Raw genomic sequence first — 12471 nt, forward strand, 5'->3', positions numbered from 1 at the left:
ACATATACAAGATTGGTCTCTATGTGTCTTGATTGTTGTCTACTGAGTAAATACTCTGTGATATTGTGAAGTTGCTGGACGAGATTGCTGAGAGATTTTACGGAGTGCAGCGTAGGAATCCTATGCAAGGAATGTTTGGAGATATCTTCAAGGTAAATATATAGATGATCTGCACTTATCTCATGTTTTTGAAGTTGCAATGCTTGAACCATTGAAATTCTCTCTTCTCTGTGTAGATGAGGGTTAAGGAAGGAGACAGAAGAGTCAAGAATACTCGTTTCTTCTTCCCCCATTTTGATTTTTTTTCTTTTTGTATTTGGCAATGGTCTAATAATGGATAGTTCTGGAGGATTCTCCAGGTTATGTAATTTGTTTTTTTCTTATTTTCAAGTGGGTAAGAGTTTTGTTTTTCTTCTTTAATATATCTTCATGATAACTGAAAAAGAAAAGCTTCATGATAACCTAAAAGCTATTAGGGTCACTCCGGCTAACCTAAACCGTAGCTTTTCTAAACAAAAAGAAACCAAACCAATAATGGGTTCAAAGTCTTAACACAACAGCAAAGTTACCTTTGACAAGACCAAGTGATTTGACCTCTCATGGAGAAGCCAAGGACATAGACCTTGGATCATAGTCCTAACCCATCATAAAGCTCTTCTACATCAAATGCTATGCATCTTGGTACTATATGTGTACCTTTGCTATGTTGCACGTACGGATGAATCTCTTAGCGCAGAAAAATAAACATACTGGCTACTTGTTTATTCCAAAGCAAGTATTGTTGATCTGAACAATGAACTGCATATATTTCAATAATTGTCATTATATGTTTTGCTTTCAAATTGGCTGTGTAAAGACATCCAAGTGAGCATATTTAACTAAGAATGCTAGAAATTTTTAATCATCAATTATTTTTTGGTTATTTTTTTTCGGTTTCAGATCACTTCAAGTTTAAACAATAAATTAATATTTTGATGTAAAAGCCACATACATACAAGTGGTCGAACTTCTTTGTTGATTTTTTGTTTGTTTTAATTCTTATGCTATGTAATTTTTTGTTAGTATTTAGTACTATAGTTATGACTTATGATGAGCGCACTTAAAGACGTTAAGAACAACATGTTAATATTGATGATGTTTATTTATTTATTTTTAACATGCATGATTGGCTTTGTTTATACGGTAGGAAAATAGATGAAAATGAGTCTATATCAAGAAGGGACTTAGGGTACTTCTTGTGTGAGACGGTGATGGTGTGTCGATCATTGCTCGCTCTCGAATTGTAACTATTGATTGATTGATGCGATCCGTGGATCAACGGCTATAACGATCTCTAATAATTATTTGACGCATCACAATAAGGCCTCGTCCAACAAATGCCAAGGTATTCATATGATTTAGTTTAATTATTCATATAAATATATTGTTTTTAGTGAACCTATAATTGTGGATATATGTAAGCACAAACTAAAAAGGTCAAGCATGTTGTCGGTGGACATTCTCTCAAAAGAAAATAGCAAAGCTAAAACATAACAACTGCATTAAACTCTGATTCGTCGTTCTTCTCCAACATATAAAATGGATCAACAGAATAATATGATGTCTAAACATTGGGTTAGTTGAGTTAACATTATGCTAATCCCTTATATATTAAAGGAGAAGCATTGTAATAAATGCATTCACACTATAATAGACACGTGGCATCCTCAGAATGATTTGAAAATAAATATGCTAATGCGTTCACACTATATTCATAAATGTGTTCACACTATATATTTTGTATTTTTTTAATATAAAACTCATATGCATGGTTCCAATAAAACTTTGGATTTTTCGGTTCGAATCAAAACAAATAACGAATCAAAAGCTAACTATATATATATTATTTTTATTGTTTACCGATAAAGTTGGGCAGAATATTTATAAGTTTTGATTCAATTCGTTATCCATTTTGAATTGAACCAAAAAATATGGATATCCGTAACTTTACGAAACAAATCAATTATTAAAATACAATTAAAGAAAAACAAATCACAAATACCAATATTTTTAGGAGCGATTATCAAATTCGATCTATTATATGCATATATATACATATATGTACAGAATTATATGTATATATATATATATGTTATATATATTATAGTTTATATAAGTTTTACAATATTTTTATAAATTAAATTTATTATATTAGGTATTAAAATTTAAAAAGTAAATAATATTTTATTTTTGTAATAAAACGTTATTATTAAATTTTCAATTAATTTTTAAATTTTATTTACAGATCAAGGATATTCTTTAAAATTCTAAATCATTTCGGATATCATAATCACCGACTATCCAAATGGCTAAAGATTGAATCGACATGAATGTCTCCAAGTACTCGGATATTCGATCTGTGGCCACCTCTATTTACGAATACAGTTGATTTTTTTACATAAAAAAAATTCACTAATGTCAAGGCTTTTTTACTTTTTAATTAATTTTAATTTTATCTTTTATGTATTATTTAGAACAAAAATGTCATTAATATTAATTAACAATATCTTTATATATTTGTCATTTATTTTTATATACTTTTACATACACATATATGTGCACCTTGATGTGAACACTAAGTATTTACCACTACTGAAGTATATTTTTTTTTCTGGAAGTTGAATTTTTTTTTCATAACGCTTCTTTCACTACCGACCAAATTATAATGAAATGATTAGTCTTAATAATTTTCTTTTTTTTTCTTGAACTATTATCCGTTTACAAACTATAATTATGAAACCATTGGTTCGACATGACGATTATCTAAAATTTATAACATAAAAATAAACAAATAATATTAATTTTTGGTTTTTACCGAAAAAACTAAAAAATCAAACATTCTAACAGAATAAACCAAAAAATAATTTAAAACCGAACTAATATCCAGATTAAACAGATTTAATGTGTTTTTATTAAAAATAACAAAACTAATAATCACATCCCGCGCAAGGCGCGGGTTATTACCTAGTATTTTAGTATTAGGTGTAGTTCTTCCGAGAGAGTTAAAATTGTTCTATGAGTCGAGCATATAAATTTGTTTTTATAGAGTAACTAATGAAATTTATGTTAATAATCTAGAGACAATGTGTGGAATATCTCCAATTAAGGTCCAAATTTGCTGAATGCCCATAATTATGGATAACCCAAAAAGGAGTAACTTTTTGACACTGTGCAGACGAAAATGCTCTTATGCTTTGTCGAAAACAAGTAACTCTAGATCTATCAGCTAAATATTTACATAGCAGGTAACAATCTACATATCAACTAATATATCCGTTAATAATTTCAGTATCATCTAACAATCTATGTATCAAACAAATGTATCGACTAACAAATCATATATCAGTTAATGAAACTATTAACAATTAATTAGTTATCTATTAAATAGCTCTAAATCTATTTGTAACAGCTAACACTTCATGTATCGATTAAGAATCCATTAAAATCTAAATAATAGCAGTTAAGTAATAAAATACCTACTAACGTATATATTATATAAAAGTTGATTGTGATTTTAAATTAGAAACATTAGAATTAGAGTGAGATAATAAGATTAGCATTATGGGTGTCAAATGAATCAGAATAAAAAAATAAAGATTTGTGTTGAATTAGAAGATGATTTGAAGAATTTGTACGAGAGATAAAGAAATTAGAACACATAAAAGGGAGAAGAGAGAGAGATAGAGATAATGGTATTATAGTCACTAAAAATATTAAAAAGAAACAAGGTTATATGACAAATTACATGGGTTTCTGGGTGCATCTTCGCTAATTACTCAATAATCTATGTATATATAGGTCGGCATGGAATTTTCCATGTGGTGAACAATGACTATACACATTGGAACTATACACATTGGTCCAATGGAAATGTATGCAATTGGAGGAAGTGCTAATCTTACTATCAACTCTCAAGGCAACCGTTTTCTTGCTCCTGGTGGCTCTTTAAACAAAGATGTACTCCAATTTTAACATTTCTATTCAACTTTAAATACAATATCAATGTGATTTGATTTCATTAAAAAAGATATTATGATAAACTTATGTTAGGGGTGGGGGGAGTAGGTAAAAAAGGATGAGGATGCGCCTGAAAGCGAATAGAGTCACTGGATTGGAGATCCAAAGGAGATCTAATGTTTATGGTGCACACACTTTCTGGCGCAGGGCCAACGGAATCGTCAAGCTATTCTAAAGCCTCTACCCTAGCTGCTAGACCGTCCTCTCGCGTTGGTGATATAACTATAGCATTGGGTGCACTCAGCTGCAAAAAGGGTACCCATGCTGATCATAGCCCTACCAGTCTGTATGTGTGTGTGTATAATATATAATATGATGAAACCAGCACTTGAAAGCTAGTTATGTAATAATCTTGATGGAAAAGTGAGCCAATTTTATGTTTAGACGCATTATGTTTAGTTGCATGATATATCTTAAGAACAAGTTGTTTGTAGTACATCTTTCACATATATAACTGTTACACATTTCTCAATATATTATACATATCCAATTAAGCCATGGCCATTAAGGGAGTTATCAACAGTCTGAACCGACTTAGTTACGTATGTATGAAACAATATAACAGAATAATAGAAGATGGACCAAGCCTCATGGATAAAATGGATTCGGGGGGAACTGTTAATTAAATATAGCTCTTTGGTAACAAAAATACTGATCATAACAGTTTATGTTCCGTTAATAGGTTTTTAAGATGTATACATAAGCAATGTTAATCCCATTCCATCATCTCAATCAAATATTGAATTGAGAGGAAAAGAAAGTTGCATTTTGAAATGAGTACTATACTTTTTCAAACCGTAACAGTATTAGTCTCGATTATATCGAGTTCTGTAGTTCAAGCAGGAAATATTCCAGCGGTTATAGCATTTGGAGATTCAATACTCGATACCGGCAACAACAATGACCTTAGCACTTTAACTAAAGTCAATTTCTATCCGTATGGAAGAGATTTTGTAACTCGACAAGCCACTGGAAGATTTGGCAATGGAAGAATTCCTACAGATATGATCGGTATATAACATATCATTTTCATTATAATATTTTTTGAATAACTAGGAGATTCTAAACCCGTAAAACATGTACATCCCTATCGAACGAGGATCCATACCATATTAAATTAATAATCACTAGGAGAACAGACTCACGCAACTGGACATCAATTTTTAGTTTGTTATTAAAAGTGAATTCAGAATTTAATTCTTTTTGGGGTGGAATAATATGCATGCAGCCGAAGGTTTGGGAGTAAAGAACATTGTACCAGCTTATCGTAGTTCAGATCTTCAACCCAATGATATCTTAACCGGTGTTAGTTTTGCTTCTGGTGGTTCTGGTTTAGATCCAATGACCGCACAAGTTCAGGTAACTTACACTTAAGGAAATGTAATTTAAATTTTTATGTAACATATAAAAATTCATCATTTAATTAAAATACAAATTAATCACAGGGAGTTATATGGATACCAGACCAATTGAACGATTTCAAAGCTTACATAGCAAAGCTAAACAGCATCACTGGAGATGAAGAGAAGACGAGATCAATCATCTCTAATGCAGTTTATGTGATTTCCGCTGGAAATAACGATCTTGGCATCACATTTGTTTCCAATCCAGCAAGAAACACTCGATATACTGTCTTCTCCTACACCAACATGATGATTTCATGGACTCAATCATTCATGCAGGTACGTTAATTTTTAAAACTCAATTCCAAATTTTAAATATCTCAACTTATATTTGATTTAAATATACATATAGGAGTTATATAATTTGGGAGCAAGAAAATTTGCGATTATGGGAACGTTGCCTTTGGGTTGCTTACCAGGAGCAAGCAACGCTATTGGAGGGATATGTCTAGAACCCGCAAACGCAGTCGCTAGACTCTTTAACCAGAAGCTAGCAAACGAAGTCAACAATCTGAACTCAGTGCTCCCAGGCTCTCGTTCCATCTACATCGACATGTATAATCCTCTTCTTGAACTCGTCATCAACCCACTAAGATCAGGTTATTGTTCTTTTCTTTTGGATATTTTTTTTTCCATTGAAACTGTGACTGCATTAATCATTTCTTTTTTTTTAATAAGTTTTTTTCATGGCCATGCATAATATAGTTTGGGTTCCTTTTAGGATTTACGTGGTCAACTTGGCCTTGCTGTTGTTCTCCTGCGGCTCCGGTACCGTGCTTGGATACATCTCGACATGTGTTTTGGGACATTGCTCACCCAACGGAGAAAGCTTATCAAACTATTATCCCTCCGATTATTCAACAAATCCAACAAAGCTTCGCTTGATGTGGGTGTCTTCGTCTCAGCAATTAATCTATTTTACGTGCTTGTACCGTATTTGTTCTTCTTATGACTGTTAATGTTGCGTATCTTATCTATGAATATATCTAACTGTTTACATTTTTAAAAAAAGTCAATACTGTATTGATCCTAGCTATTCAGAAATTCCCTGGATAGACACCGAAAAAAAATCCATCCTCTTCTACTATATGGATGATATATATATTTTTGTCAGCCATGGGTGAAATATTATGATTGTTTGTGTGAACATATTAACAAGAGCAAACAACTTGCACCTCTCTTATACTTCATTGGCCTTCTTTTGCCAAGTATCCTGCTCTTTTATAAGCTTTCTGTTAACCTGAAACCCAATGTTAATAGCTTTGTAGCGTAGATAGTACGCACAATGAAACATGTCACGCATGGAACAATGATCAAAAGATAACAAGGCAGAGAGTCTCTTACTTTTACTTAAGATAAGGTCGTTATTATGGTTTTTTTCTTGTAGTTAATGGGATTCAAAAATAATTTCTTTGTGCCATTAAATACTCTCTTCGATTTTTGGGGACTTTTAAAAGGTTAAGACAAAAAAAAAAAAGGCGAGAGTTTCTTAAAACATTACACCGAGCTTTTATAAAATTTAGTCATCTTATTATTTTTGTCGGAAATATGATATGTAGTCGTGAAGTCCACATGTTAATTTGTTCTCATTTTGACCTAGTTCGAAGACTATTAAAAAGGCTAGCACCAAACTACCCGCCACATTGCAAGTTTGTGAGCAGCACAAAGTTTGTGAAGACATTTCTACTTGTTTTGTGGAGTTCAAATAAAAATTTATAGAGTTATCCAATTATCTTAAAAAGTTTATAGGAAAAAAAATAAAAATCAAAGTCTATATCAACACAAAGAAGAAGATTTATCAAAATATTAAGGATTCAGTGGCGTGGTTGCCTCCGAAGATCAAGAGAGGGTGATCAGGTCCACTGACATCCTGGTTTATAAGTTGGTCAATATTTAAATTTAATGTGATGCTCATGTTTCTTTCTTTTTCTTGTTAAACTTTAAGGTCAAACAAAAAAACTTGGGAAAATATAGAAATACACATATGCATCATGTCCAATAAAGAATCTCGAAAGCCGGTACACTTTTTATGGACTTTTGTCAAAGCACATACATTTTGTGGATATCTACCGACTACCGTTTATTATAAGTACAGTGCTGATTCATGATACTTTGCAAAATACAAATCTACTCAAAAGTCCAAACTCTAAGGATAAGATCGGAGTATAACATGCACATCAGTCTCCAGTGCTTCTTATAAGGCTTTAAATGGTGATTCTCGTCCCGTCCCGCCCTACAGTTAACAGTAACAAAAATCTTTACCTATACTATATATCTAAACATTTTTATAATTGTTAGAACCGCACTGCAGTTGAACCGCTTGTCCCACACCGTTCGAACCGCAATCACTATTCGGAGCCTAAGTTCAAGTGGAGTATAAACAGTTTAGAATATAAACTGTTATATATTTAAAATTCAAAATAATTAAATATTGGAAGAATCTTGCATGAAATCATCAAATCCATTAGTTTATGTTACACTTTTCACTTTTATCTTTCGTGTAAACTTATCCACAAGTTTTGGATTTTGTTGTTTAGTCTTCTTAAAGAGCCATTTGTGAATACTCAAAGCCGCATCATGATTAATTTATCGAATATACATACAAACATTATGTACTCAACTATGTAAATATTATTCAACTAAAAAGTGCATATAAACTATGTATACAACCCCTTGGTTAAGCTTCAAAACATCAAGTTGTAATGTGGTTAGAATGGTTATGGCCTTATGAGATGTCTACATTACTAGTTAGCATGGATATCTATATTTTTGAAAACATGTATAGTTTTGGATCCGAGTTCGTTTAGTAATGGGTTAATTTGCTATTTAAACGTTGATAAAAAAGAGAGTCCTATTTAAACTTGATTGGATTAGATTTGACTGCCATATGCGGCGAGCTTTCTTTGCTTCTCCGATTTAAATTAACATTTCTTTAAACTCATTTGATAATTTTATAAACAATGGCCAAAAACGTATGAATCAGATAACTACAAGTGGCCAAACAAGAGGGCTTGAGAGTGGATGAGGATAAGCAGCCACGTAGAGGAGGAGGTGGCTCTTGGGAAGAGTCAAGGGTCGGTTTAATTCCAATAACCGGCCTTTTTCAAGTTTAAAATAATAGTATTTCAACTCTTTTTCTCTTCATACTCTGGGACCGGATTTATCACTTTTTCCACGTAGGATCAATAAAAACATAAACATTCGTGACCTCATGGGGACAACATCCTACATGGTACCCAAAATAATATTGTTTTGGTGTCATCGATGCCAAAAGCTATACTATTAAAGGTCACTTTTAGTGGAAATGTAAAAGTAACAATGGAATATAATAGAGTTGGTGTGTCGAAGGTCCAGTTTCAGCACATAAAATATTGCTGATGATCTCTTGGTTAGATCCTGTTGGTATTGCTAAAACAAAAGAGTTTCTTAAACAATTAATGCGTTCTTTGTGGTTGTGTTAGAAGGCAATGCGGCTATTTGAAAATGTTTGAGGCATATTAACGCCACGTTGTTTTATAATAAGAGTGTTACATGCATTACACTTTTTAATACACATAACATACCTAAGGGTGGTCAGAATGCAGGTAATTATTTTAAGATATGCAGACTAAAATTTCAAACTTCTGCGGACTGAGTAAAGACAAAATGAATACCTTACATTTCTAATGCATGTTTCTTTAAATCTTTTACTACATATATATTATATATTGAATGAACAAACCTATATGACAAGATCAACATAGACTTTTTGTTGTAAGAGTTGTAACATTTATCAGTTTACACTAATCTATATATATATATTGTTGAGTTTTCATTCCATTTATAAATCTGTAACAACATAACCATATCAGTTCCAATTTTTATATGATTTAAGAAATGATTTGATATGGTTTGAACTCCGAAGAAAAAAAGTGACTGTTTGATATATTTTTGATTTATCAAACGAAAAACCACATTCTATTATTCGAATCTTGGTTGGTGTTAAAGATGCCTAAACACCTCAAATACAGTTCACTATACAGTTAATTTTTGGGGTATTGTAGTTTACACAAATACAAAGAGTCAAATACGCTCATAGCATGGGGTATAAGACAGAGACAAAGAAAAAGATATTTATTAAATAAAATGCCACGTGGCATTAAAAATCGTAAAAGAGCAAGGCTCCGCTGAGCTGTCTATAAAATGCCAGAGATGCATCCCTTCAAGACATCCCACACAAAACTTACCCAAATCCTTTGTCTGAAACCAAGAGCTGTCCTAGTTACGATGGCCATAACTGCTACTCAAAACGACGCTGTTTCGTTCTCAGCCGATAAGATTTCATATGATCTTGTGGAAACTGATGTTGACATCATCACTTCCGGTCGCCGTCGTATTCCGGCACACTCCGGCGTACTGGTAAGACTCTTTTTGTTGCATGTCCGATCAGTTTCCTACGTTCTCCATCTTATTTCTTCTTTCGATATCAAACTTTCAATGCAGGCTTCTGCATCGCCGGTACTTACCAACATCATCGAGAAGCCGAGGAAAAGCCACGGCGGACGCGGATCATCGAAGAGAGTGGTTAAGATTCTCGGCGTTCCATGTGACGCCGTTTCAGTCTTCGTTAGATTCCTCTACTCTCCCAGGTTAGTCTCATATTTTTTCAAATATTACGAATGATTAGGGTTTTGATAAACTTTTAGATGAATTGAATGAATTTATTTACTAATATTATTTCCTACTAAAATCGTGGGAAGATCATTGCTAAATGGTTGATTTATTTATATATATATACACAAATTTTGACTTTTCCAATATAAACCGTATCACGATTGATTTGGACTTTGATTTAATATTCAAAACGTGTGAAACACAAGGAAGGCAAAACTTATTATGAATCAAATTTGAAACATTCAACTGCAATTGTTTTTTCTCTATAATGTCTAAAATACCATTTCGTGTCGTTCGTTTAGTTTGACGGAGAAGGAAATGGAGAATTATGGAATCCATCTACTTGCTCTATCACACGTGTACATGGTGCCTCAGCTTAAGCAAAGGTGCACGAAAGGCGTCGGCGAGAGAGTGACGGCAGAGAACGTGGTCGATGTTCTCCAACTAGCTCGGCTTTGCGACGCACCTGGCCTCTGTCTCAAGTGTATGCGTTTGATCCACTCAAAGTTCAAGACCGTTGAGCAAACCGAAGGATGGAAGTTTCTTCAAGAACACGATCCTTTGCTTGAACTCGACATTCTCCAGTTCATCGATGAGGCTGAATCGGTAACAGATCTTTAAACCCATAACGTTTTTCATTTTTACATTTTTTTCTCTGTTTGTTTCCTCCTGGTTTATATATATATAATATATAAACCAAAAGTCTGGACTGATATTATTACTAAAATTACTCTTATAATTTATCTGTATTAGCAAAGCCTTAATATAAGATTTAAAAGGCCGATAATGCCAAACTAGTGACTAGTTAAGAACTTGAGAGTAGTATAGTTATTGTTGGAAAAAGGTCAAGAACATTTTAAGTCATTTTAATATAAAAATCGAAAATTTTGGGCCATTCGACTAAGTATAATAGCTTTATAAATTTAGGGACCAGTGTGAATGTTTCATCCTGGACGTGTTCAGAACTGGCTATGAGTATCAGTTTCTGACCATATTTAGGTTTTTGGGTGATTTCTTGCAGAGGAAGAAAAGAAGACGGAGACACAGACGAGAACAGAATCTTTATATGCAATTGAGTGAAGCCATGGAATGTATCGAGCACATATGCACTGAAGGTTGCACGTTGGTACGACCATCGTCCAACTTAGACAACAAGAAGTCAACATCTCAAGTAAAAAGCGGTCCATGCAGTGCTTTCTCGACTTGTTACGGACTCCAACTTTTAATACGTCACTTTGCAATCTGCAAGAAACGAGTCGATGGCAAAGGTTGTCTTCGTTGTAAGAGAATGATTCAACTCCTTAGACTCCATTCTTCAATCTGCGACCAATCTGAGTCTTGTCGTGTCCCACTTTGCAGGTAAAACAGCCAACATATTGAGAATAATTAAGTAAAACCCACGTTTTTTTTTCTTTTTGATTCTAGTGATAAAAGTATTCACTTCTCTATAGTAAAATCTTGTTTGATATTCACTTTCGGTGACAATAATAATGATAATATGTTTGTGGTGGTGACCTACTTATTAGATGATGAGTCATGATCAGAAGGCTGGAAATAACTTTTGTTTTCGTAAAGCTATTTTACAAAAATCTTTTGTTTTTGTAAAGATATTTTAGAAGTTGGAATCTAATTTCATTGTCACTTTTTTTTGTGATTGGAGTAGGCAATTTAAGAATAGAGGAGAAATGGACAATAAAATGGCCGAGGACACAAAGTGGAAGGTTCTAGTGAGAAGAGTTGCGTCTGCGAAAGCCATGTCTTCATTGTCTCAATCAAAGAAGCAGAAATCTGAAGTGTTATTCAAAGAAGAAGCTGAATTTTTCATCAGAATCAGGAAGAAGTTATTTTGATTTGTTATTGTGTTTCTTGTAGACTTGTAGATTATGTATTTAATGAGCGATTGTTAGTAATTTGTCTCTCGGAATGGTTGATTGGGTTAAATTTGTCGATGAGTAACCCTTTTAATTTGTTGTTTGTTTGATCCTATTTATAAATAAATGTATTTACATATGTTCTTTTATCAAACGTATTCAGCTATGTGATTCATAAGTAAAATTATATGTAATCTTTTTAACAATGTAGTTTGCTTAAAAAACAATTTTATTTGCAAGACTAAAAGTAACAATGTGGAAAATCATTTTACCACAAAGTTTTAATCTGTGATCCATTTTTGAAAAGTCTCATCCAATTTTTTTTGTCTACTTATACAAATATTCAATCTTATACGTTTCTGATACAAGATTTTTAACATATATTTCATAGAAATATTCGGTTAGGACTATACAATTCGAAATTATCAAAATAATTTTAGATGTATGTATCTGATATGATCAGATCTCGTTGTGTTTTTGCGATAACA

General features: G+C 32.6%; 2 protein-coding genes across 2 annotated transcripts; both read left to right on the forward strand.

Annotated features, from left to right (window-relative positions):
- Window positions 1-3867: 3867 nt before the first annotated feature.
- LOC125598054 (GDSL esterase/lipase At5g63170-like) lies at window positions 3868-6344 on the forward strand. The gene is made up of 7 exons (XM_048772422.1): window positions 3868-3976; window positions 4204-4338; window positions 4861-5067; window positions 5285-5415; window positions 5502-5738; window positions 5812-6058; window positions 6181-6344. The coding sequence occupies exons 1-7, from the start codon at window positions 3868-3870 to the stop codon at window positions 6342-6344; spliced, it is 1230 nt and encodes a 409-aa protein (XP_048628379.1).
- Window positions 6345-9626: 3282 nt separating this feature from the next.
- On the forward strand, window positions 9627-12122 carry LOC125598037 (BTB/POZ and TAZ domain-containing protein 1-like). The gene is made up of 5 exons (XM_048772408.1): window positions 9627-9857; window positions 9942-10087; window positions 10415-10718; window positions 11134-11471; window positions 11776-12122. Exons 1-5 carry the CDS (start codon window positions 9642-9644, stop codon window positions 11960-11962), a joined length of 1191 nt encoding a protein of 396 aa, XP_048628365.1. The 5' UTR covers window positions 9627-9641; the 3' UTR covers window positions 11963-12122.
- Window positions 12123-12471: the final 349 nt, after the last annotated feature.

The sequence above is a fragment of the Brassica napus genome, unplaced genomic scaffold, assembly GCF_020379485.1.
Source record: "Brassica napus cultivar Da-Ae unplaced genomic scaffold, Da-Ae ScsIHWf_1616;HRSCAF=2230, whole genome shotgun sequence".
In the NCBI taxonomy this organism is placed as follows: domain Eukaryota; kingdom Viridiplantae; phylum Streptophyta; class Magnoliopsida; order Brassicales; family Brassicaceae; genus Brassica; species Brassica napus.